The sequence below is a fragment of the Myxocyprinus asiaticus genome, chromosome 8 (genome assembly GCF_019703515.2).
Source record: "Myxocyprinus asiaticus isolate MX2 ecotype Aquarium Trade chromosome 8, UBuf_Myxa_2, whole genome shotgun sequence".
In the NCBI taxonomy this organism is placed as follows: domain Eukaryota; kingdom Metazoa; phylum Chordata; class Actinopteri; order Cypriniformes; family Catostomidae; genus Myxocyprinus; species Myxocyprinus asiaticus.
The window spans coordinates 21,211,039-21,238,901 of NC_059351.1; the positions used below are offsets into that span (position 1 = coordinate 21,211,039).

General features: G+C 38.6%; 1 protein-coding gene and 1 non-coding gene across 2 annotated transcripts in view; both read left to right on the forward strand.

The window, feature by feature from the left end:
- Nucleotides 1-26,545, forward strand: part of LOC127444906 (importin-5) — a 38,689-nt gene extending 12,144 nt beyond the window's left edge. Inside the window, exons 3-26 of the mRNA XM_051704556.1 lie at nt 299-491; nt 574-676; nt 980-1,076; nt 1,153-1,257; nt 1,389-1,511; nt 3,477-3,597; nt 3,688-3,775; nt 3,949-4,055; nt 4,162-4,286; nt 4,382-4,471; nt 6,972-7,145; nt 7,555-7,773; nt 11,826-11,909; nt 11,992-12,124; nt 16,882-17,003; nt 17,098-17,194; nt 18,209-18,381; nt 22,513-22,624; nt 22,749-22,804; nt 23,031-23,153; nt 23,516-23,735; nt 23,937-24,165; nt 24,251-24,392; nt 25,761-26,545. Coding sequence (XP_051560516.1) covers nt 299-491; nt 574-676; nt 980-1,076; nt 1,153-1,257; nt 1,389-1,511; nt 3,477-3,597; nt 3,688-3,775; nt 3,949-4,055; nt 4,162-4,286; nt 4,382-4,471; nt 6,972-7,145; nt 7,555-7,773; nt 11,826-11,909; nt 11,992-12,124; nt 16,882-17,003; nt 17,098-17,194; nt 18,209-18,381; nt 22,513-22,624; nt 22,749-22,804; nt 23,031-23,153; nt 23,516-23,735; nt 23,937-24,165; nt 24,251-24,392; nt 25,761-25,847 — 3,123 coding nt within the window. The 3' untranslated portion in view covers nt 25,848-26,545. The remainder of the gene's footprint in view (nt 1-298; nt 492-573; nt 677-979; nt 1,077-1,152; nt 1,258-1,388; nt 1,512-3,476; nt 3,598-3,687; nt 3,776-3,948; nt 4,056-4,161; nt 4,287-4,381; nt 4,472-6,971; nt 7,146-7,554; nt 7,774-11,825; nt 11,910-11,991; nt 12,125-16,881; nt 17,004-17,097; nt 17,195-18,208; nt 18,382-22,512; nt 22,625-22,748; nt 22,805-23,030; nt 23,154-23,515; nt 23,736-23,936; nt 24,166-24,250; nt 24,393-25,760) is intronic.
- Nucleotides 2,553-2,689, forward strand: LOC127445595 (small nucleolar RNA SNORA84). Its single transcript, XR_007898020.1, has one exon. It is a non-coding gene; the product is annotated as a small nucleolar RNA SNORA84 (small nucleolar RNA).
- Nucleotides 26,546-27,863: the final 1,318 nt, after the last annotated feature.

Sequence of the window (27,863 nt, forward strand, 5' to 3'; positions counted from 1 at the left end):
TGCTGTTTAGAATGTCAGTGCTGTCTTGCTGTTTGAAATGGTTGAACTGATCCCTAGCTCTTTAAAATTGAAAATTCTCATGTAGAATTCAAATTGGTTGCATGAGGTTTATGCGCCATGATATCGAGGGATGCCCAGTTTAGCTTTTAACTATAAACAAACCCGAAATACACAACGGACTCTTATTTTAAAGTGTAGACTTGGAAACCCTTTCTTGGAAATCATACCTCTAAATGTATTCCCTTTAAAACGATAAGGAATTGGTGTCCTGTGCTCAACGTGTGCTCTCTTCATGCAGGTTAAGCAGATGGCAGCCGTGCTCTTGCGTCGACTACTGTCCTCATCTTTCGAGGAGGTTTACCCCAGCATGACCGTCGACGTGCAGACAGCCGTGAAAACGGAGCTGCTCGCTGGAATCCAGTCGGAAGCTTCCATCAACATCCGCAAGAAGATCTGCGACATCGCTGCCGAGCTTGCTCGCAATCTCATAGGTAAGTTAACGTTTCGTAACATTGTGTGATTACTTTGTTGCACACTGGAGTAGAAGTGAAGAAATGTCTTCTGTTTCTCAAGATGATGATGGGAACAATCAGTGGCCAGAAGTCCTCAAGTTCCTGTTTGATTCGGTTAACTCGCAGGATGTCAGCCTCAGAGAAGCAGCGCTGCACGTTTTCTGGTAAAAAAGTTTGGAATGTCTAAGTTTAAGATTCTGCTTAAACCGGAATAATTATGCATTTTAAAAAAAAACAAATATTCTGGTTAACTTTAAAAATAAATTGATATTCACAATATATTTGCAGTGATGGTGGAATAAAATCAATGGATGGCCTAATTATATTATTAAAAGCATTATGAAATGGTTAAGCTAAAATCCTTGAATTAACAAAACACTAAATCTGTAATTGTCCCTTGTTTTATTTCAGTACTAGTTTGTCCATTTTCATTTTGTTTCTCTAATTGAATGGTTTGTCGCATTCAGGAATTTCCCTGGTATTTTTGGTAATCAGCAGCAGCATTACCTGGAGGTGATCAAGCGCATGTTGGTGCAGTGCATGCAAGATCAGGACAACCCACAGGTCCGTGTCTCGCACCGGTTTATAAACTTCTTATTTTCATTTTTTTTAGTTTCCATAATCCTTATTTCTTTTTCAGATTCGAACCCTGGCTGCGCGTGCAGCTGCATCCTTCGTCCTGTCCAATGAGGGAAACACAGCGCTGTTGAAACACTTTTCAGACCTTCTTCCTGGCATCCTGCAGGTGAAAAGCTCTTCTAACTTCACCTGCGAGGAGCGTCTAACCTCTGATTCCTCAACTCCGATTTAACAGTTGTCTACTCAGAATGCAGTGCTCTAAAATCTAAAATAGCAGTTTGAAAATGTTCTCATCAGGCAGTGAATGAATCCTGTTACCGTGGCGATGACTCTGTGCTGAAGTCATTGGTGGAGATTGCAGACACTGCCCCTAAATACTTGAGGCCCAACCTGGAGGCCACACTCCAGCTCAGCCTAAAGGTAATCTCTATTAGTTTACCTTTAGCTAATAAGATATTTTATGTTTAGTTCTCTAAACCAGTGGTTCCCCAAAAATTTTTAAACTGCGGCACCCCTTTATAGCATTCTCCCCCCCCCCATGGCACCACAACCACTGAAAAAATAAACAATGTGATTGAAAATACTCCTTAATTTTAAGTTTAATATTGATATAAATATTAATGTGTTAAAATGTAGCCATCAAGTGTTTCTCCTAAACATTGCTTAAAGTTTTTAAATTATTCAAGAGCTAGTAATAAAACAGAGTAATAAAAAAAAGAACCGAGTCAACAGTGCTTTGTATTATTTTTGGAACAGTAGCAATTAATAAAAAAATGTGGAAATAAAAACATTACACCGAATTCATTGAAAAAAAACATCTTAAATTTACTGTGATTTATTAGATATACATTAATAAAGATCCAATACAGAGTTTGACTGAAAAGCAGACATGTTATTGAAATTGATTGGGCTTAAAGTTTCTGAAGTTAACCAGCCAAAAGCGGTGAGCACTTTTCTTGTCAATATTGTTGTTTGATTACTAAATAACGATAGGCTATAACAGCTGCAGCACTTCTATTAGGCTGCATTTACACATTGCACAGATCGGATATTTTGAGAAGTTTTTTGTCCTGTCTACATGTAATACATTGATGGTTTCCATTAATATCGTTTCAAGACTGCAGGTTTTTGTCCCGTCTGTTAACACTCCCATAATATATTAACGTCTGTTTACATTCTTATCGCGTCAAGGAGCGCATTTAAATGTTCACGCGCACAGCTGCGTTCACCACGTGAAATGCACTCTAAAGAGAGCATGCACACATACACATGCGAGTGCTTAAAAAGCTGGCTGTAGACAAACAGTGCATGGGTACGGAATTGCGTCAGTACTCTGTTCTGCCGGTACTTTTAACTGGTGGCTATTAAAATATTAAACTGAAGAAATTTTGCGGCACACCAGCAAGTCGCGACACCCAGTTTGAGAACCACTGCTTTAAACTGTGGACTAAACTCTGTTGTGCCTGGTGGTTCCTTGGGGCGGCTCGTCCATGCTGATACTCGAGGTTATATTTGACAGGCACATATTAATATCTGTGATTTATGCTTGGAAGCTGCCGATTCCATGCGTCTTCCATAGCCCGGTTACAGAAACATGGCATGAATTTTGTCTTTGGTATGTTAGCATGCTAAGGTTTAAACAAGCGTGCTAATGTGATGAGAAAGTTCACTCAAGAATCTTAGCCAATCAGTGCATACTTGATAATTACAAAGACTGCAAAAGTAACCATTTCATTCATTTTCTCCATTGGTGAATTAATATGAATGAGCACTTAAGACCGGCCTACTGTGAGCTCTGAGGTTAACTGATGGTATATGCTTTTGTTGAAGCCAGGCCGTGTTATTTCAACGTAATTTAAGTGTTTCAAAGCAGAATTCCTGGTTTAAACACTACCCACTAAACTCTACACTACCCATGAAGCGAAAGATCCACCAATCAGAATGGTAGCCAGCAAAGTGCACCAAAAGAGCTCTGCTGCAACTGATGCACTGTGAATAACACAATCCAGTTTCTCTCCCTACAGTCTCAAACTACTTGTTTAAACTTGTTATAATCAAAAACTTTTAAATCAATAGTTCCATTGTTTTTAATTGAATTACGTCACTTGAAATGATTAATGGGATTGTAGTTCATCAAATCAAAGTTTGAAATATTGTGATTCACCTTGGAGTTGGTTGGTTCGTTTCATGGCTTAGAACTTTCATAAGGGATTTTAATGAATTAAAAAAAATTAATGGGGAAAAAAAGATTGTTTTTGCTGTTGTTTTTATTTTTTATTATTAAGCCTGGTTAGGGCTGAGTTAGGTTTACATTTATTAGTGGTTTTGTGTAGTGTTTACATTGAGTCGTTATGGTTGAATGAGTTTCTATTCTGTTGACCGCAGCTGTGTGCTGACACAAACCTGACAAACATGCAGCGACAGCTGGCACTGGAGGTGATCGTCACACTTTCTGAAACTGCTGCTGCCATGCTCCGAAAACATACCAACATCGTTGCTCAGAGTGGTGAGAGAACAATTGAAACATCAGAAATACAAGCATTGCTAGTGAATCACTCATTTGTTTGAACATGTTTTTTTGTGAATGTTTGTTCAGTGCCGCAGATGTTGAGTATGATGGTTGACCTAGAGGAGGATGAGGACTGGGCCATGGCTGATGAACTTGAAGATGATGACTTTGACAGGTCTGTTCAACTTAGGTTTTGGCTGTTAAAAGGAACGGTTCACCTATGAATACAATTCTTTAAGCTTTGAAATGGAGCCAAGGTCAATTTAACTCTGCGCTCTATAAAGAGACTTGCGAAAATAGATTTCTTTATTAAGGGAACTTCTGCTTGTATGTTTTTGTAATGTTCAGCAATGCAGTGGCAGGGGAGAGTGCGCTAGACAGAATTGCCTGTGGTCTCGGAGGAAAGATCGTCCTCCCAATGATCAAACAACATATCATGCAAATGTTACAGAACCGTAAGTACATGCATTTTCAACATCTTGTATAACAAAAAAGAACCCTTAAAAATAATGTTTCTTTTTAAGAGTTTTGTAAACCTGAATTTGCCGCATTTCCGTGCAGCTGATTGGAAGTACAGGCACGCTGGTCTCATGGCTCTGTCTGCTATCGGTGAGGGTTGCCATCAACAGATGGAGGCCATTCTAAATGAGATCGTCAGCTTCGTTTTGCTCTTCTGTCAAGATCCGGTGAGATAACCTGGTTTTGATGGCACATAAGTCACTTGAAATTTTCAGTCGTACTTTCATCATGCTAAACTTTGCATTTTTTTCAAACTTTTTAGCACCCTAGAGTTCGCTATGCCGCATGCAATGCAATTGGACAGATGGCCACAGATTTTGCACCGACTTTCCAGAAGAAGTTCCATGACAAGGTATTGCCTCAGTTTACTGTGCAAGAATGGCATAGGAATAAAGCAAGCTTTAAAAAAATATTTTACCCTAATTTATGAAATTTGCCTTTCTAAATGTTTTGCATTCAGTTTTAATTGGGGCTGTAGATCATTAATGCATGGTATGCTGAATAATAAAATTAATATTTTTTGTTTGAGAAAAGCCCTCGAAGATATTGTGGCAGACGAGTAAAGTATTGAATAAGCAAAGTATTATTTGTATTGTAAACAATATTACAAGTTCATGTTTTAAATGTTAACTTTTGCCAGGCATACTCGAAATGCATTCCAGTATCAAAGTTTTTCATTGTCACGGTATTTTGAGAAAACAGTGACTGATGGGCAACGATTCTTATTGTGAAGGCTCATTTATACATGACTGCACTATTTCTTCAATGAAATTACAATACAAAACTTAGAGCCTCTTATATGCACATTGTATACAAACATAAATAATAAAAGGGAAAAAAGTGCAATTAAAATAGTTGCAGCAAAATTAAAACATTAGCAGTGCAGATTTTTGTGTGTCTCGTCTTTTTTTAGCTCACCACTTATCACTCAATTTTAAAGTTTTATTTTTCTTGAAAATCAGAATATTCACATTACCAGAAGAGAGGGCGGGTCTGTTAGCACTGACAGTGTCCCCTGCTGGACAATTACAGCGTGTGCTTGTTTATATAGAATGGGCAATACAGATTTGCTGAAATGCGTTCTTGTAGGAACTTTATAACGGGGCTCAAGCAGGTTAAACAGATGCTCCATGAATCAACCCCCCCCCCCCAGTTAAATTTGGACTCTTGTAGCCTCTGTCTGGCCCTCCCCATCACAGGAAGGAAACACTAAGAACATTTAATACAGGCTACCAGTTTAAAAAAAAAAAAAAACTATTGGCTGACTAACTAGCTTTCAACACATTACCGAATCAGCACGATCCAATATTGGTTGACATTTGTATAATGGTACATAAACCAGTTTTAATGTGATAAGACATGATCTCTACATATGAATATTTTAAACTTATATATAGCCTACCCTGTTTTACTGGTAAGTAATGTTTTTTTTTTTTTTTTTTCACCCAATTTGGAATGCCCAATTCCCAGTGCGCTTTTAAGTCCTCCTGGTCGCGTAGTGATTCGCCTCAATCCGGGTGGCGGAGGACGAATCCCAGTTGCCTCCGTGTCTGAGACCATCAACCCACGCATCTTATCACGTGGCTTGTTGAGCGCGTTGCCACAGACACATAGCGCGTGTGGAGGCTTCGCCATCCACCACGGCATCTGTGCTCAACTCGCCACTCGCCCCACCGAGAACATTCATTTTATCCCATTATAGCGACCACGAGGAGGTTACTCCATGTGACTCTACCCTCCCTAGCAACCGGGCCAATTTGGTTGCTTGGGAGACCTGGCTGAGTCACTCATTACGCCCTGGGATTCGAACTAGCGAACTCCAGGGGTGGTAGCCAGCGTCTTTACCACTGAGCTACCCAGGCCCCCGATAAGTAATGTTAAGGCCATGTTGAATGTGTTCCCCTGCCTGTTTAAGAGTCTGTGATGCATGATTTATTTTGAGATTATGTTGGTTTGATTTGGTATGGGGATACGGTATTTTGTTTGTTCAGGTTTTGAAAAAGGTCTTGAGTCTTAAATTTGATTTTAAAAACTCTACAGCAACCCTGATATTGTATATCGCATCTAAGGGCGTTCAGAGGGAAATGCAAATATAAACACTGAGACAGCGTGCAAAAGTGAAAGCAGCCAGGGCAGTGCGTATGTTGATGAAAGAACTATCTGCATAAACTTCACATGCATTTATCTGATCCACAGTTTTTAGTGTGGCGCTCTGTTCTGTTGAGTTTTGGTTCCGTTCGGTCCTGTTACTCCGCAGTCTTTTAATTTTAGTTCTATGCGGTTTGTGTTCTTTGTTTTAATATTGGTTTCACTTCGTGGCAGCAACGACTCAACTGTGAGTGTTGCCACCTTGTGGATCACATATGTATTCTACGCGTTCAGAGTGTGTGCAGTTAGAGAAATCGGGCCACACTCCTGCAATACTCGAGCACTCTGCTGATGACTATTTGCGCCACACGTCCTATACCTAGACGCCTAGTGTTGGTGTCTGACTAAAGTAGACTTTGGGGTTTTAATGCGTCAATTTTAATTTTGATAAATTGTGCATTCAAACATTCATTTTATCCCAAATATATGACATTCTGTGACATTCAGTGTTTTGTAGTTGATTCAATTTTTGTAACTGGATTTCATTATTCCATCTGTGTTTTCCGCATTCCAGAAATCATAGGACCATAGTTTTCATTTGGGCAGTCTATCAATTCTAAGCTAATTGAAAATAATTAAGAGATTACTATTCTCGGCTGTCATAATATAGAGTAAACGTTGCAAAAATTAAAGCATTAATTTTGCCATCTGTACTCCAAATGCATTCCAGTACCAGTCACATTTCTTATTGTGCTTTCATGTAGGTGATCTCTGCGCTCCTTCAGACGATGGAAGATCAGTCGAATCCTCGCGTTCAGGCGCACGCAGCGGCTGCTCTTATTAACTTCACTGAGGACTGTCCCAAAACCCTCCTCATCCCCTACCTAGACAGCCTAGTCCAACATCTGCACATCATCATGGTTGCCAAACTCCAGGAGGTATTGCACTGCCAAAACCAATCCAATAAATTTGGTTAAATGGTTAAGGCAGTTTGTATTAGAAACTACATTCACTCAAAGTTTTTTCTCCCTTCTGTTAGGTGAACAAAGTAAATGTGGTGAGATTTGGGTTTTTTTCTGGATTGGGGTCTATTTAACTTCAATTTTGAAATGAATTCACTTTCATTCTCTAAATTTTGCTAAGAATTGAAATTCAATTGGCCCTCAATTCAGTTGTTCCTTTTTTTTTTTTTTTTTTTTTTTTTTTTAATTTCATTAATAGTTTCTAACATTTCTAAAATAGTATCCTCAGTGTGACTACTTCACATGCATGCAGTGTTCAATATTGCTGGTGTCTATAGTCATAATGGCTTATGGTGACTGACTTTTGATATTTTATTTCTTTTAGTTGATCCAGAAAGGAACCAAACTGGTGCTGGAACAGGTTGTGACCTCCATCGCCTCAGTGGCTGATACTGCAGAAGAGAAGTTTGTACCATACTACGACCTCTTCATGCCGTCCCTCAAACACATTGTAGAAAATGGCGTTCAAAAAGAGCTCCGCCTGCTCAGAGGAAAGACCATCGAATGCATCAGTCTGATTGGCTTGGCTGTGGGCAAAGAGAAGGTGGGTTTTAATGGGAACAAAAGCAGAACTTCCCAGTGTACCCAGACAAATCACACCCTATGAACTGGTAAACATACGATCATCTATGTTTAACATCTGCGCTTATGCAGTATTCTACAGCTTGGCGGTGGTGTTACTCATTTCACATGCACAAGAGGTTTAAAAATCATAACGGGTCATTAACACAACCCTAATGTGAAGTAGTCACACAGAGGAGCCCAATATTGATATTTTAAACTGTTATGGAAAGAATCAAATTACCTAAAGTTACTCATTTCATAAGAGATTTACAAAATGTAATGGGTCTTTTACATAAAGCCGGCTTTCTGCTACTGTATCAAGACTATTGTAAAATTCACAGGGGTTGGAAAATGTAATTAATAAATTGACCCAAGTATCTGAGATTTTTTTATATATATATATATTTACATATACATACAGACAGTACTGTGCAAAAGTCTTAGGAAAATAAGATTTTTCACAAAAACATTTGTCTTTACATGGTTTTTATCTTCTGCTTTAGTGTGTTAATATAAAATATAGATTTTAGATTCCCAAAACTTTTTGGCAAATAGAATAGAGGAACAGGGAGCCCTGCAGCAGATGGCATGTGCCCCCACAGAGCCCCCCACCGAACATAGTCAGTCTGGGATTACATGGAGAGAGAGAAGCAATTGAGACTGCCTAAACGCATAGAAGATCTGTGGCGAATTATCGAAGATGCTTGAAACATCCTAGCTGCCAAGAACCTTAATCTATGCCCAGGTGTACCCTGGAGAATTGGTGCAGTTTTGATGACAAGGGTGGTCACACAAATATTACTTTTAGCTTTTTTTTTATGTTTACTGCATTTTGTACAACGTTAATTGATCGATCAAAACTGTTTATGGCATTACTTTAGAAAATATTTTCACTATACAACATTTTTCACAAGTGCCTAAAACTTTAGCATAGTACTGTGTGTGTATATATACATACAGTTGTGCTCAAAGGTTTGCATACCCTTGGAGAACTGGTAATATATGTACCATTTTTAAAGAAAACATGATTGAGCAGGCAAAACGCATTTCTTTTATTTCTTATGGGATTCATATTCAACTGTAGGTTATAACAGAATGGCACAATCATAAAACAAAACATGGCAACAAAGAAAAAAATTAAATGACCCCTGTTCAAAAGTCTGCATACCCTTAGTTCTTAATACTGTGTATTGCCCCCTTTAGCATCAATGACAGTTTGCAGTCTTTTGTAATAGTTGTCTATGAGGCCCCAAATTCTTGCAGGTGGTATAGCTGCCTATTCGTCTTGGCAAAATGCCTGCAGGTCATGCAAAGTCTTTGGTCGTCTTGCATGAACAGCACGTTTGAGATCTCCCCAGAGTGGCTCGATGGTATTAAGGTCAGGAGACTGTGGTGGCCACTCCAGAACCTTCACCTTTTTCTCCTGTAACCACTTGTGCTTAAGGTCATTGTCATGCTGGAAAGTCCAAGAAAGTCCCATGCGCAGCTTTCGTGCAGAAGAATGCAAATTTTCTACCAGTATTTTCTGATAACATGCTGCATTCATCTTGCCATCAATTTTCACAAGAATCCCCGTGCCTTCAGAGCTCACCCCCCCCCCCCCAAAAACATCAGTGAGCCACCACCATGCTTCACAGTGGGGATGGTATTTTTTTTCAATATAGGCCTTGTTGACCCCTCTACAAACATGGCGCTTATGGTTGTGACCTTAAAGTTCTATTTTGGTCTCGTCACTCCAAATTACAGTGTGCCAGAAGCTGTGAGGCGTGTCAAGGTGTTGTCATTTGTGGCATTGGCGCAGTAAAGGCTTCTTTCTGGCAACTCGTCCATGCAGCTCATTTTTGTTCAAGTATTGTCGTATTGTGCTCTTTGAAACAACCACACCGTCTTTTTCTGGAGCAGCCTGTATTTCTCCTGAGGTTACCTGTGGGTTTTTCTTTGTATCCCGAACAATTCTTCTGGCAGTTGTGGCTGAAATCTTTCTTGGTCTACCTGACCTTGGCTTGGTATCGAGATCCCCGAATTTTCCACTTCATAATAAGTGATTGAACAGTACTGAATGGCATTTTCAAGGCTTTGGATATCTTTTTATATCCTTTTCCATCTTTATAAAGCTCCATTACCTCGTTACGCAGGTCTTTTGACGGTTCTTTTCTGCTCCCCATGGCTCAGTATCTAGCCTGCTCAGTGCATCCATGTGAGAGCTAACAAACTCATTGACTATACAAAGACCCTAATTGCAATTTAAAAAGCCACATGTGTGGGAAATTAACCTTTAATTGCCATTTAAACCTGTGTGTGTCACCTTGTGTGTCTGTAACAAGACCAAACATTCAAGGGTATGTAAACTTTTGATCAGGGCCATTTGAGTGATTTCTGTTATGATTTTAAAAAGGAGCCAAACAACTATGTAGTAATAAATGGCTTCATCTCACACACACACTCTACCAGTCAAAAGTTTTGAAAAAATTACTCATTTTTTATTATTATTTTAACATTTTAGAATAATAAAGTCATCAAAACTATGGAATAACATAAATGGAACTATGGGAATTATGTTGTGACTAAACAAAATCCAAAATAAATCAAAACTGTGTATTTTAGCATCTTCAAAATAGACACCCTTTGTCTAGAATTTGGACATGTACTCTTGACATTTTCTCAACCAACTTCTTGAGGTATCACCCTGGGATGATTTTTAAACAGTATTGAAGGAGTTCCCATCTATCTTGGGCACTTATTGGCTGATTTTCTTTATTATTTGGTCCAAGTCATCAATTTCAAAAACTTTTTTATTAAATTTTAGTTTTATAATGAAATAAATGAATATGGTGGCACAATTATATTTTTGTCTACAAAACTAATTTCAAACATTAAGAATACGCCTTCAGATCAAAAGATTTTTAAGATCATGAGAAACATTTCAGTCAAGTGTTTCAAAACCTTTTGTACAGTACAAAAAAAAAATATATATATATATATATATGCGTGCGCACACAGCCACAACATTAAAACCACCTGCCTAATATTGTGTAGGTCCCTCTCGTGCCGCCGCCAAAACGGCGCCAGCCCGCATCTCAGAATAACATTTTGAGATGATATTCTTCTCACCACAAATGTACAGAGCAGTTATCGGAGTTACCGTAGACTTTGTCAGTTCGAACCAGTTTGGCCATTCTCTGTTGACCTCTCATCATGGATGTATTGGCACCATTCTGAGTAAATTCTAGAGACTGTTGTGCATGAAAATCCCAGGAGATCAGCAGTTATAGAAATTCTCAAACCAGCCCGTCTGGCACCAAGAATCATGCCACGCTCCAAATCACTGAGATCACATTTTCCCCATTCTGATGGTTGATGTGAACATTAACTGAAGCTCCTGACCCATATCTGTATGATTTTTTGCACTGCTACCACATGATTGGCTGATTAGATAATCGCATGGATGATTGATGGTGCCAGACGGGCTGGTTTGAGTATTTCTGTAACTGCTGATCTCCTGGGATTTTCACACACAAGTCTCTAGAATTTACTCAGAATGGTTTTAAAAAAGTGAAGTTATACCACTAATTTCAATTTTGCTACACTTGGAAAATTGTCTCCTTTATGAAAGTTAATATTTTTGGCAGATGTAGTTGTTCAATCAGTGAACAGTATTGCAGGTTAAATACTTGGGAAATTGCCAACTTTGTTCCAAATGTGTTGGCTATTTCCAAACTTGCTGTGACTTTTTTAATATGCATATTTCTTTCCAGACAAAACTTGTGAAAGTTCAGAGTGTCGAGTGTTATGTATTTTATTTTGCCTATATTTAATGAAAATTGGAAATGTAATTGCTTTGAACAAACATTGCATTTGTTACGCTGAGTCTCTAAGGGTTTAATTAAAAGGTCAAAAGCTTGAAGTGTGGAATACAGCCCATTTAAATCTCACATGTATGCCAACTTGTCACTGTTATGTCGACAAACATGTTTTGGTTCATATAAACTCCTTATTTGTTGTCTATATGACCCTATTGTTTTTTTTCTTTAGTTCATGCCAGACGCGTCGGCCGTGATGCAGCTACTTTTGAAAACACAAACTGATTTCAACGACCTGGAAGACGATGATCCGCAGGTCAGCAAAACACTCAATGAGTTAAGAGTCCCATTTCTAAACTAGCATCTTTTGTGGCATTTATCTTTTCTCGTTCCTTCAGATCTCCTACATGATCTCAGCGTGGGCTCGCATGTGTAAGATTCTGGGCAAAGAGTTTCAGCAGTATCTTCCTGTGGTGATGGGGCCCCTCATGAAGACGGCCTCCATAAAACCTGAAGTGGCTCTGCTTGACAGTAAGACACTTACACCTCTAGCACTGCTTTATTTTTATGAGCCATATATAGGGTTTGTTCCAAAACCTAGTGAGCATCCTCTGAAGGCAACATTAAGACATCATAGGAGTGCCCCCGACGCAAAGGCTGTTCCAAAAACTAGTTTTGGCCAAATTCTAAGGTAGCATTTTATGTATTCTTCCCTGGGTTTGCGATCTCAGAATGCAACTTTATGAGCTTGGTGGAAAAATAAATCCAAGATGCCGGATGAAGCAAGAGAAATTTGGATTATAAATATTAGGGCTGAAATGATTAGTCTACGTTATCGACAACGTCGACAATGAAAAAATTTGTTGTCGAATAGTCATTTGACCTCAATTATCATAACATGAGATCTCAAACTCTAATGATGACACGTGAGAGGAGCACTGTAACTCGTGCCTGATTGAGGAGAAAACACAGCTCACAGTCCAGACGCACTCCAAACTTTCCAAACGGCTTCAGGTGATATAGATCGCAAAGTATGAGGAAATGAAACAAAAATACAAAATAAGTAAATACAGAAGCACACTCGTTGTGAAATAAAGCAGAGCCGGTAGGAAAACTTGCATATCAGAGCGTCTTAAAATGAAACACTTGGGCGTGATATCTTTATTAAAATTAAGTTTATTAAATTAGTTTATTAAATTTAAAAATAATAAGGAAGCAGGTCATGTAAATAAGTACAAACTCCGAAACTGGCATTTCTCTGTGAGGTCAGCGCGTAGAAACCATCTAAGGGGGAGGGATTGAAACTGCACCTGGCTGATGTGCACTCTGGCACGGGGGCGCGTGTCCCTCACGCGTGCTTGCTGTAGCTAGATTATAACATGATGGCTCGTGACATATTGACCCATAATATGTCATTGTGTGTTTTTTATTGTAAAGAAAGTTGACAAAATGTAGCTCTATTAAGAAGAGTTTTTTTTTTGTGAGTTAAAGTTCATCAGCCATTTTACACTGCAACAAAATAAATTTTTGATTTGTTTTTGTTTTGGCTTGTTTTCCAATATAAATATCTAAAACACCTTTAAAATAACACACATTTACTTTTGGAGCTATACTGCAGAAGAAAAATCTTATCTGAGGATGTTGAATATAATATTACAAATTCTAATATTTTTAAAATAACTAAAAATCCTTGATATATTCACCTCAGAAGCAGCATGTAAGATATTTAGACTTGCTTTCAGAGAATATATCTTGAATTAGTGGTGTGCGATTTTTTTTTATTTTATCTTATTTTTTTTAATTTTTTTATAAATGTCTATTTTCTGGGATTTAGTCGATAATAAGTAGATGATATTTTGCATTCTTCGAAAATGTGTTTGTAAAAGTCTTATATTGTACTTGCTTGCTCTTGTTAATAGGATATTGTTACTTACTAATGATATTAATGGAAACAACATTTAAGGAAAACAGGTCTTATTTACTTCAAACTGAAGCATTCAAGTAAAAACTATACAAAAACATTGAAATCACCGTAGGGCTGTGTGATATGTAAATGATTTTATCGCTAATTATCTTAACATTGCAGTTATCTGATTACATTTGATACATTTTAGAAATTGATACATTTATTGAAACACGAAAAACATAAGACATTTCTAAATTCAAATTGCACTTTAAACGAAAAAAGCAAGAAGTGATCAAAAAATCTTATGTAACCACCTTATTTAAACATTTACAGTCTCCAACGGCTCCATTTGCCATCACGCAAACATCCGTCAACGACACCAGGTGGAAAATTACTAATAGCCTACAGATTAAGAACTAAAGACAATCATAAATGTAATGATGATAATCATAATAAAGATTAAAAATTCCCTTGTGTTCCCAAAATAATGCTGCCAAATGTGTTTGTATTGCATTCTTGTAATACAGTTAATGCTGCCTAAAGAAAATAAAATGGAACTCAATTTTAGGTTCAAGGTGAAACTGTTTTTGTATTTTGTGATTTAATCACTTGTCTTTTTTTTTAATGCAAAGATATAGATTACTGAACCTGCAGAGTTGTGTTCACAATGCATTCCAACCGTGTGGAAATAAAGCAAACTAAACTCAAAGCACCTCCCAAGATGATCGGAGATAATTTGCAGCATTCTCATAGATGACATTATTCTTGCAAACAGTTTTCAGATTAATAAAACAGAAAAAAAACCGAGTAAAGTCTTTACATGTGCTTGTTCCACGAGACAGGCTTGCATTGCACGCTGACATGCTTTTGTTCCACATGACAGGCTCGTGCTGCATGCATCTGAACAAACGGCAAATCAGTCTCTCTTGTCTTTAATTTTTTTTTTATTTGGAGTGCCCAATTCCCATTGCGCTTTTAAGTCCTCGTGGTCGCGTAGTGATTCGCCTTGGTCCGGGTGGTGGAGGACAAATCTCAATTGTCTGTCAACCCGTGCATCTTATCACATGGCTTGTTGAGCGCGTTGCCACGGAGACATGGCGCGTGTGGAGGCTTCACGGCATCTGCGGCAACCACACTCAACTCACCACGTGCCCCACCAAGAACGAACCACATTATAGAGACCACGAGGAGGTTACCCCACGTGACTCTACCCTCCCTAGCAACTGGGCCAATTTGGTTGCTTAGGAGACCTGGCTGGAGTCACTCAGCACGCACTGGGATTCGAACTAGCAAACTCCAGGGGTGGTAGCCAGCGTCTTTTACCACTGAGCTACCCAGGCCCCCTCATTTGTCTGTTCTTAAATGTATAATAAAGTGTGTGTCTTCAAGCATGTGTCTTCGTGACTAACAGCATTTCTTGTCATGTGTCACTCCAAGATGTCACCTGCCTGTTGCGGGTAGATGAGCAAAATTACCCACGCATGAAATACCTGCATTTGGACGAGGAGCTTGTGAACTGGATTCAGCCTCGTTGCATTTTGCGCATGGCGGGTGCTAGTTTCACACCCTGACCACTGTTTAATATATTTGCCGACTTCTCAGATCCATGGTTTTGCTATTTCCCAATATTGTCGAACATTGTCAGTTCGCAATCGGCATCGGGATCTTTAAGACATCGTCGATATCCGATTACATCGTCCTATCGCCCAGCCCTAAATCACCAGTGCAAGTATTATTGAGATCAAACAGTGCAAGTATGAGTAAACCATTTCAAAGTGGCCTACAGGATTTACTTTGTGCAATGTAATTGGTGACAGCGTTTGTTATGTCTTGCCATCTGTTGCTTTTGTCGTAAGGCACTTTTTTGCAGAATGATTCTGCTAAAGTTTGCTGAGTATGTGTTTGTGCTGGTACCTTGGCTGGTTTAGGTCTGTTGTGGACAGCTGACTCCCAAAGCTTTTCATATTCTGTGTGGTGGTTAGTTCACAGATGGTTAAACAAGTTAGCTTGTCGACTTGGCTTTAACGGCAACCGATTTCTGACATAGTTTGCAGATTGCCATCTTTTGAGCAACATCCTCCATGCAAGTGAGGATGACCCACGTCTAGCAATTAAATCTAACAACGTAGATTGCGAGGCTGGTGGTGTCTGTATTTTGTCTCCTGGTGCTGTTTGTTCACTCATTTTTAACTTCAGTCATGCATTTTTAGGCAGCTACCCTAGCTTAACTTGTGATGCGGTGACCTTAACGCCTATACTAGCACACTGCATTCTAATAGGCTACATCATGCAGTGAAAGCGTAAGTGAAATTCCCAATGCACTCTTAAGTCCTCATGGATGCGTAGTGACTCGCCTCAATCTGGGTGGCAGAGGACAATCTCAGTTGCCTCCACGTCCGAGACCGTAAATCTGCACATCTTATCATGTGGCTTGTTGAGCATGTTACCGTGGAGACCTAGCGTGTTTGGAGGCTTCGCGCTATTCTCCGGCATCCACACACAACTCACCACGCACTCCACTGAGAGCGAGAACCACATTATAGCGACCATGAGGAGGTTAACCCAATGTGACACTACCCACCCTAGCAACCGGGCCAATTGGTTGCTTAGGAAGCCTGACTGGAGTCACTCAGCATGGCCTGGATTTGAACTTGTGACTCCATGTGTGGTAGTCAGCGTCTTTACTTGCTGAGCTACCCAGGCCCCCTCTGAAAGAAATTCTTAACATCCTATATGTTGCTTCTAAAGTAAATGTATGTTGTTTTAAGGATCCCCCCCCCCTTTAATTCAGTGAATGTCATTTAGAGGTACTTTTAAAATATGATTTTGTCCTTTTTATTGTTAGTAAGCACATTTAATGCAACCTTTTAACTCAGGGCACAAGCTGAATAGTCGGTTTAGAGCTAATGATTAATCGTTGCAATAATCGCCCGAATAGTCAAATAATTCTAATAATCGTTAGATGTCGATTATCAAAATAATCGTTAGTTGCAGCCCTAATAAATATACTTGTAATCCATTTTATTCAATACTGAAAAGTATCTATAAATAACAGTTTAATATGATGCAAAACAAACACTTTACCCAAAAAGGTGTGTGCTGTGCGTATTTGTGCTCAGAGGATCACGTCGTTTCTCTGGCGCCATCTGTATCTAAATCGGTTGTGAGTGGAGTGCTGCGCGTGAGTAGCACTATTTGAATGACGCGTGGAGCTGCCACCTATGTACAATGTTCCAAAACGCTCTCTTATGAGTCATCATTTCAGTAAGGATGCTGCCATTAAAGACAGCTGCCCATGTAGACAGGAGACAGCAAGGCAGCTCACTTAAGTTTTGGAACAGACCCATTATCTTGTTTGTTCTAATGCTTTTGGCCTCTTCAGCTCAGGACATGGAGAACATGTCTGAAGATGATGGTTGGGAGTTTGTGAATCTCGGAGATCAGCAGAGTTTTGGCATCAAGACTGCAGGGCTGGAGGAGAAAGCCACAGCTTGCCAGATGCTGGTGAGAATTCCCAACAAACAGACTTCAATTAGTGGAATTGCAAATTCATTGGTTTACTCAGTTGAAATGTGTGTCTCTGGCTGTTTTTCCTTAGGTGTGTTATGCTAAAGAACTCAAGGAGGGTTTTGTTGAGTACACAGAACAAGTTGTGAAGCTGATGGTTCCTCTGCTGAAATTCTATTTTCATGATGATATCCTTCAGAAACATTTAAAATGTTCTGTCTGTTGTAAATCCTTGTAGTATTTTGGTTGATCAATATAAATTTTTCAGAAACCAATGCCTAATTAGAGAACTGGCATTTATTTTACACTAAACTTACCATTTACTCTATTTTCAAGAAATATTAATGTGTTTTATGCATTGATAAGGCAGTTAAATTTGAGATCAGAGCTCAAAATAAAAATAACTACAGTGTCATCATTGTGTTGGTTTGACAAAGCCAACATACTATTATTTTAAAAATCCAAAACTGTGACCAAATTTATCAGTTATAACGTAACGGAATTACGTTTTTTGCACACTAGACTATCAAATCTGCGAAAAATCCCATAGCTTTGCATCGATGGAATGTACAAACTAGCCAAGATTATTCAAACTCCAACTGTCAAATATTCAAATGTAAAAGACAAGTCATATATCAAATTAAAGCTCTCATTATCAAGAATGTGACTGTACAGCTGTCCAAATACCACAGTTTGAATGATTATCAAAAGAATCACGGTGTTAAATGATTTCTGTAAAACAACAAAGACAGACTTCTCATGTCTGCTCTGATCATTACTTCTGTAGGCCCCAAATAGCCACAAACACTTTATCAGCTCTTACCTTTTTTTTTAATTTATTTTATTAAATGAGCCATTTTTTTACTTCTCTTTGAGCTTGGTTAATGCAATGTTATATCTCAGATGTCCAGAAAACATTTTAAAGTCCAGCAGAAAAAGCATAAAACACTGGGAAAAATTGTCAACTATTGATGTTATATATCATCAAAAAGCTGAGGATCTCAGCTTTCCAACAACACCTAGATTGAGCTTCTAGTCTATCTGACATTCTTTCTGCCTGTCTTTATGTACATTGGGCCTGTACAATTTTCAAACTGCAAACTTTAAAACTTTCAGGGAAGGTTCTGTTTAGCCAACAAATTGTCTAGACAAACTTTACCTGATTTTATAATTGGCTGGTTCCTTAACATGATGATCTCCACGTGTGCGAGTAGCAGCGGCTGAGTCCATGCCTCTGCTGTTGGAGTGTGCTCGCGTCCGAGGACCAGAATACCTCACTCAGATGTGGCACTTCATGTGTGACGCGCTCATCAAAGCCATCGGAACTGAACCCGACTCAGATGTGCTGTCAGAAATCATGCACTCATTCGCCAAGGTAAAAGGGGGTTAAAATGTTGTTGGTTATTTGGGGATTAATGCTATAAACTGATACATTTTGTAATAGAGGTTAACCAATAACTAAGGTGGTGGGAAAGACTGATAACTGATTAATCAGCCGATAATTTTTAAAATGCATATTTAAAGAATGCTATATAAGTATTAAAGGGACAGTTCACCTAAAAATGGAATTTCTCTTATTTCCTCACCCTCCTGCCATCCCAGATGTGTATGACTTTCTTCAATATATTTTAACCAAAATCCCAATAACAACTTGTATCGCTAGGTTTCAGAGGAAAATGCCGCATAAAAAAAAATGTAGCTGAACAAGTCCTATGCCTTCTGAACCATGTCTGCAGGCCAAGACATTTTGGAGTGTTTGCAAAAAGGAACGAGAATATATTTATTTTATATTGAATGTAATATAATTAATGAAATTACAATAATATTTTAATAGACTAAGTGCAACCCTTGGAAGTTTTGCCAAACATTCTTACATAAACCTATGTTGGGCTATTTAACACATTGATCTTAAAAACGCTATGATAATTTTTTGGTTGACATTTTATTTGCCACTTTAATTGTGAAACTAAAAAAAAAATGTAATTCAAAACTTAAAGCTTTTGTAAATTTTTGCTGAATCTAAATGAACTAACAAATTTTAGTCTATTTATAAGATTTATTTTTATTAAAGAGTACTCGATTAGAGAAGAAAATAAAGAAAACATTTCAAATAACTGTTCCACGGTTGCCGTATGTTGAATTAATTTACTGTTTTATATATAGAAGAAGCCTTTATTTTTGTCACATTATACATTTTGCACACATGCAGTGAATTCTTTTTTTTTTTCTGGGGTCAGAGCGCAGGGTCAGCCAAGATACGGTGCCCCTGGAGCAGATAGGGTCAAGGGCCTTGCCCAACAGTGGCATCTTGGCAGCTTGAACCCCCGACCTTCTGGTCAGTAACCCAGAGCCTTAACCGCTGAGCCTCCACTGCCCCCAAATAGGCTACTGAGCAGAGCTGTAACTACCGTCGACAAGTGCACAAAGTGGTAAATTACCATAAGAACTGTCAGTTTTTAGTGTAATAACTTATTTTGGTTATTACAATAAAAATGTCGTTTTTATGACGATTATCTTATAAGAAAAGTTGTCGTTTTAAAGAAATAAAGGAGTATAAAATTAAATGTGGCAGCACTGCGCCACTGTAAGATAAAGGGCTCTGTGTGCGTTTATATGTAGGGTGCATTCATAAATGTGAAAAAAATTGAAGGGTTTGAAAACTTTGCAGCCTTATGCTAAAATGCTTTAAATTTATTACTTTTTTCACTTCAATCTATACACTCCATACCCAATGATGACGATGCAAAAACCAGATTTTTGATAACTTTACAAATTTATTAAAAAGAAAAAACTGATCTCATTGACAACTATTCAGTTCCTTAACTCAGTGCTTAGTTGAAGCACCTTTGGCAGCGATTACAACCTCAAGTCTTTTGGGATATGATGCGACAAGCTTTGCACACCTGGATTTGGGGATTTTCTGCCATTCTTCTCTGCAGATCCTCTCATGCTCTGTCAGGTTGGATGTGGACCGTCGGTGGACAGCCATTTTCAGGTTTCTCCACAGATGTTTGATTGGGTTCAAGTCCGGACTCTGGCTGTGACATTCACAGAGTTGTACCTAAGCCACTCTTGCATTGGGGTCATTGTCCTTTTGGAAGGCGAACCTTCTGCACAGTCTGAGGTCCTGAGTACTCTGGACCAGGTTTTCATTTAGGATATCTCTGTATTTTGCTGCATTCAGCTTTCCTGCAACCTAGACCAGTCGCTGAAAAACACCCCCACAGCATGATGCTACTACCACCATGCTTCACCGTTGGGATGGTATTGCGCAGGTGATGAGCAATTCCTGGTTTCCTCCAGACATGATGCTTGGAATTGAGGCAATTTAATCTTCGTTTCATCAGACGAGAGAATCATGTTTCTCACAGTCTGAGAGTCCTTTTAGGTGTTTTTTGCAAATTCCAAGCGGGCTTTCATGTGTCTTGCACTGAGAGACTTCCGTCTGGCCACTCTGCCATAAAGCCCAGATCAGCGGAGTGTAGCAGTGAAGGTTGTCCTTCAAGTTTCTCCCATCTCCACACATGCTCTCTGGAACTCAACCAGAGTGACCATCGGGTTCTTGGTCACCTCTCTTGCCAAGGCCCTTCTCCCCCGATTGCCCCGTTTTGCCGGAGGCCAGCTCTAGGAAGAGTCCTGGTTGTTCCAAACTTCCATTTAAGAATTATGAGAATATATATGCTGGTCTCATGAGTGCAAATTTCTTTTTTTTTTTTTTTTCTTTTTTTTTTTTTTGATAGAATCCAAAATGCATGATGTCACAGGAGTGAAGTGGGAAGTGCATAGTACCCACTTTTTGTGTGTGCTGAAGGTGTGGGGGAATTGCACTTCATCAATGGCATCATGAATTCACACATGTTCAGCTAAATCTTTTCTCCCAATTTGGAATGCCCAATTCCCACTATTTAGTAGGTCCTCATGGTGGCGCGGTTACTCACCTCAATCCGGGTGGTGAAGGACAAGTCTCAATCGCCTCCGCTTCTGAGACCGTCAATCCATGCGTCTTATCACGTGGCTCGTTTTGCATGACAACGCAGAGACTCCGCATGTGTAGGCTCATACAACTCTCCGCGATCCACACACAACTTACCACGCGCCCCATTGTGAGAGAACCACTAATCGCGACCATGAGGAGGTTACCCCATGTGACTCTACCCTCCCTAGCAACCGGGCCAATTTGGTTGCTTAGGAGACCTGGCTGGAGTCACTTAGCACACCCTGGATTCGAACTCACGACTCCAGGGATGGTAGTCAGTGTCAATACTCGCTGAGCTACCCAGGCTCCCTATGTTAAGCAAAATCTTAAGAGATGTAACTGGATCTGGGCTGGCAGGCAATTTTTAACTTTGACAATGACCCTAAACATTATTCCACAGCCACTGCTGCATTCCTATGGATAAACAAGATAGTATACCACCCAACCTCAACCCTTTTTGAGCACCTGTGTGGTGCAAGTCGAGCATCACTCCCCATTAAACATCAAAGTACTCTAGGAGGTCATCCTCCAAGAGTGGAAGAGGATAGAAGTGACTGACAAACTTGTACACTTGATGTCAAGAAGGGTCAGAGCACTTTTTAAAAGTTATGGAGGACTTTCTAAGTACTAAAATATTGTGCACTATTTTAATTTGTTTCAATATTGTCATCTTTGCATGAATTGTAATGGTAATCATTTAGAAAGAAATATATCTTTGTTCAGAGGGGTTGTACTCATTTATGCTGTGTATGTGTGTATGCATTTATATATATATATATATATATATATATATATATATATATATATATATATATATATATATATATATATATATATATATCTCCAGATTTAGGTTTTATGAGGAATAAAGTTTATTTTTCACAAAATATGAAGTTGGAGACATATGCTGACGGGGGGGCATTTCCGTTTAATCACATTTTTCTTTGCATGCTCTCGGTTCAATTTAGAACATTTACCTTATTCAAATAACAAAATATGCATAAAAGTGAGAATACAAATGTCAACGCATATTGTCAATAATGAAAGATTTAGAGGCCGCAAATCCCCACATGATTGTTTTATTTCACCTCTAGATGCCGCTGTTATATTAGAGTAGAACCTGCCAGCGGCTGCCACAGTGGAACATGGAAGAATGAATAGTAAAAAAAAAAAACTTTCGCCATTTTTGATTTTAACTGGTAGTTCCAAAAAGCGTCTAATCGGTGAAACCGATATATTGTCTACCTCTGTTTTGTAATTTGAAAATGTCTCATTAGTACTACTAGTAGGACAAATACTGGTGTATATATGAATTTTTTTTTGTCTTTTTTTTTTTTTTTTGTGAAATGAATCTACATGCAACATGTTAACATGGCAGTGCTGTTTTTGTTTACTACCATGGTATATGAATATAAAAATCAGTGTTGTGATTTATAAATGAAATGACCATATCAAATGTTTTTTTTTTTTTTTTTTCCAGAAAGAACTGAGATTGTAATTGTGTGTATTTTAATGAAATGTCATTGATAGTGTGTTGAACTGATGGGCGATGGCTGCCTGAATAACGAGCACTTTGAAGAACTGGGCGGCATTCTGAAGGGCAAACTAGAGGAGCACTTCAAAAACCAGGAAGTCAGACAAGGTGAGTCGCACAATGACATCTGGACAACACTTTTTTTTTTTTTTTTTTTTTTTTTTTTGTCAGTCTTAATCCTTTAGTTTCATGAATCAAATAGTTTTGTAGCGTTACTATCTGTTTCCTGCAGCCAAACGACAAGATGAAGACTATGACGAGCAGGTTGAGGAAACATTACAAGATGAGGTGAGTAAATCAACTAACGCAAACAATTTTTTTTTAAGGCATTAAGGGGTTTGTTCACCCTATAATTAAGTTATGAAATGCAAGAATCAATGCCTGTTGGTATCATTGACCTCAAACCTGGTTTTTCAGTGAACAGCAGCTTAAATTTTGGTCTGATTGAACCAACCTTTGATAATGATAAATGACAAATGAGTAATTGATCTCATGTTTCTTGCCTGTGTTTCAGGATGAGAATGACGTCTACATTCTGACCAAGGTGTCGGACATCTTGCACTCAATCTTCAGCAGTTACAGAGAGAAGGCTCTTCCATGGTTTGAACAGCTACTGCAGCTCATTGTTAACCTTGTTGTAAGTTTGAACGCTGCAACATCTTGCCCTTAAGTCGACATGACGTCGAAGTTGAGCCCAATTACTTCATTGTGCACACCTCTGGTGTACATTATTCCAAAGAGGAATTTTATTTTAATCTTTCATCAAAACTTGCTCTGCTTCTGAAATGAAATTTCCATTTCAGCTCGAAGCACACTTTTTTTTTTTTTTTAACCAACTGTCATATAGAGGTTGTTTTTCACTAACCAATCAAATCCTGATGAAGATTTATTTATTTTTTACAAAGCATAACAATATATATTTACAGTACATAGAATATTTACATAGACTTAACATGAAACCTAATAAATGGTTTCTCTTTATTTTGTGTCTTCTGACAGTGCCCGCACAGACCCTGGGCAGACAGACAGTGGGGTTTGTGCATTTTTGATGACATTGTTGAACACTGCAGCCCATCTTCCTTTAAATACGCGGAGTACTTCCTGCGGCCCATGATGCAGTCGCTCTGTGACACCAGCCCGGAGGTCAGGCAAGCGGCTGCCTATGGTGTGGGAGTCATGGCACAGTTTGGAGGAGAGAACTACAGGCCTGCCTTCACAGGTATATAATTGTATTTGTTGTGACTTGTGTGAATGCACCCCTAGCACTTTGAGTTCGGTTGACATCGCTGTTCTTTTCATTTGATTGGGGTAAAAGCGGTTTTCTGAATTGAGGTTTGCAACAGCGAAGTTTTACCAATAGTTGTGATGAGTAACATTTTACCAGACACCATTATGCATATGTCGTCATTTGTTGTTTCAGAGGCCGTCCCTCTTCTTGTGGGCGTGATTCAGGCTGCAGACTCCCGAGCAAAAGAAAACGTCAACGCCACTGAGAACTGCATCTCTGCTGTGGGCAAAGTCATGAAGTACCGCCCAGAGTGCGTCAGCGGCAATGAAATCCTCCCTCATTGGCTGTCCTGGCTTCCACTCAATGAGGACAAAGAGGAAGCTGTACACACGTTTAATTACCTTTGTGACCTTATTGAAAGGTGAGCGTCCATTGCCTGCTATGGACTTGTACTGTAGCCGTTTTTGTATGTTAAACTATAAAATAATGTTTGTTTCCTTCGACAGCAACAATCCAATTGTTCTCGGACCCGACAATGCAAACCTTCCCAAGATTTTCATCATAATCGCTGATGGGGTCGCGAATGAATCGTTCAAAGGTGAAGACGGCTGTAGCAAACGATTGGCCAATGTTATTCGTCAAGTGCAAGTAAGTTTGTTATTAATATGAATAAAGTGGATTCTCACAATGTGTTTGTGCTATCAGAGTAGCGTTGTATCGCGATGAGCTTTGGTGTGCTTTTTCATCCAGTTATATTTACTGTTAAATTGTTCCAGCAGGTTTTTTTTTTTTTTTTGTGTGTGTGCGTGTCTCCTAGTCTCACAACTTTGATATGAGAGTAATAACGACCAATTTACTAATTGTTGTTTTTAGCACTTAGTTTGTTTACCTCTTAATGATAAAACTTTTGTTTTGTGACGTAAATTTGGTGTCAAGATAAATAACTATTATTGCAATTGTTTGAATACAATTTTTATTTGCAATTTGTGTGTTTCCTAAAGTTTCTGTAGAAGATCTGGATGATTATATTGAATAACAATATTACTGCAATGAATTTTGCTGCTCATTATTAAATTAAGCAATATCATGAATCAATATTCACTGTTTTAATCAGGGCTCATAATAGGCTGTTTTCAGTGGTCTGCGTTGTTAAAGCAAAGTGCTGCAGGTTCAAACATTCGTGTAATTCCAAACGTGTTAATTGCTACAATTACTATACAAATCTTATTGATGGTGTAAGACATTACAGTACAATTTCTAATTTCTGTAAAGCTACTTTTGAAATCATATGTAATGTGAAAAGCCCTATAGAAATAGAGATGATTTAAAAACGTACAGTTGTCTTATACGCTTTCAGTTTTCCATCAAAATAAAAGCTCCAGGTGAAGTAAAGATGGAATATAAATGAAACAATAGAATCAGAATACACACAATAATAATAAATAAAATAATAGTAACAATAATGATACAAAAAATAATAGAAAATAAAAAATAACAAATGTAATAAAAATAATGCTACTACTAAAAAAAATTAATTCAGTACTATAAAAATATTCAACATGGTTCCAAAAAAATGAGTGAAGTTTTCAGTATTTTAGTAAAAATAAACGCGGGTAAATATTGTATATTGTTATTCTTATTCTTATTTACTGTATTGCCGAATTGGTGCATGCAAATGTATTTACATTCTGGATTAATTTAATGAAAAACTGTGGAAAACCTGCCTTCATTATTTCTATATAGACTTTGTTTGGTTGATGATTCCACTTTATATACAGAATTTATTTTCCTTTGGTCCTAAATCGGACAGTCCTGCATTCAACAACTAATTTAGTAGTGCTCCACTTGGTTTACATTTTTTTCCACTGAAATAATTTTGATTTACCTTTTTTCTCCTTCCTACAATAAGTAAATGTGAAAAGTACACGGATTTGTGTTTGTGCCTACCTACAGCGAAAAATTGTGTACATTCAATTTCGATTAAAAAAATGGCTTACTCTGATGCATTGTCTTCAGGTTTCTGGTGGACTTTGGACACAGTGTGTATCAGCACTCAACGAGACACAGCAGAAGGCCATCCAAGACCTTCTCAACACGGCCTGAGTGAATGAGTGAAGCTTTAACCCTCTTAAATAGCCTGTCTGCTGAGGACAACTCTGCACCTAGAATCACACATCTAGATTTTGGCCCTTCCCCTGTTTTTGAGCGAAGAACTGTCATGTGGCCTCTTAGTCTTAAAGTTTCTCCAACCATCAGGCAGATTTTTCACCTCAAAGGGCCAACGACTTAAACCCTCATCTTGAACAAACATGGGGTGGGGTGGGGGGGGCATAGGGATTTAAAACGAAACTAACGGTCATCCTTCGTAGATCTTTAAGAATTTCTGGTGTAGAAATTGTGCTTTTTCTCCCTTACGAGATCTCTTATCTCATAGTCGTTCTGTCACAACTTGCGTGTCTGTCGATCCTAGCGGAAACTGATTTAAGGGGTCGATCCAACTCGTCAAAGGACGTTTCCTTTGATCCTGAGATGGATCGGACTGAAATGGATTTCAATTGGACTTGAATGCAACGGCGAGCATTGATGCAGCATTGATGTCACATCTTCAACACCTTTTCTTTCATTTTGTTTGTGTTCGGTGCCAGTCCCATGGGCTGGTTATGATATTTGGGAGGAATATTGGGGAATGGCATCTGTTTGCTCACTTTGCCAATGATGTGTGATGGCTAACAGTCTGTCTCTCATTGGTTCACTCAATCCATGCAATGAAATAAACAGGAAAACTGTGACTATGAAGGAAATGTGTCCTTGAAACATTTGTATGATATGCATCCTGGTTAATTATTTTACAACACTTTCAGTATTAAAGCTGCAAGACATAAAACTTTTGAATAACTTTGAATGTTGATGCAGATGAAGTGTGTAGCTGTGCTATCCAATTTCTGTATTTACCTTCAAAGGGTATACCTATCATATTTGTAAATCTCTCTTCCCTCCCAACACAAAACTAAGCCACAACACAACAAAATTAAACCAACACTTAGTTTTACTTGCAAAAAAAATTATTGAAACATGTATGAAATCATGACCACTCATGTGAGAGAGTGTTATATCAGTAACCTTATAAAAGCTCTTTTATTCTACATGGGGCAGTGGCGCCCTCATGGGTGCAACTCTGTTAGGATCACATGACCAGCTGAATACTACCAAAATCTTTCTAGCAAGTCGGTCATTTGCGGCCATATTTGGAATGCTCCCGGGAGACTATTTCCAGTCATGCCAGTGCAGCTCCTATCTGCCTGAATGGGGGAACACAAACTCAAAAACGTTTGGTCAAGATTACAAAGAACATATTTCAAATCAGCAGTAACATCTGACAATGCTGGTATCATAAATTGTGCTTTACCTCAGATTACACTAAAATCGCAATTTTCCCAACTTGTATAGCTAATGCACATGTGTGTTCTCGAGATGATTGACAGGCGAAATCTGTATCTAAAAGGTGATTGGCTTTTTTTTACCTTTAAGGCGGGAATTCCTTTCTACATGCATTGACCGTTGAGCGCTAGAGCCTCTTGGTTGGGCGTTCCAATTTCTCCCATTCATTTTAATAGAAGTGGCCCATCTCCGCTGAACAGTCTCTGATACTACTTTATCTCAGTAACTGCCCTGTTTTTGGACACTTTCATTCATGGATTAATCTTGGTTTACTGTGCATAGTGAATTTCTACAATGGCATTGGTATCTGAAAACTACTGTTTAAATGATGCAGCTTCCAGGCCACTAGGTGTCACTGTAAGCCACCTCAACATACTTCAAAAAATGACTGAGTGCTGTGTAATGTGAGAGATGCATACGCTGTAATAGTGGGGTTTCCTTCTGCATTAGTCTTCGGTGTTGTTCCCTCGACACACTTGAGCACATGTGCACACTTCGAAAACATATAAACACTGCTTAATCGTTAAACACACACAAAAGCATTTCACTTCACTTTCTCAGAGTCTGAATGGAGATTTGTAGCTCCAAAAATCACAAAGGAAACAAAAGTAATCCATAAGACTCCAGTGGTTACGTCCATATCTTCAGAAGCAATATAATAGATGTGGGTGAGAAGCAGTT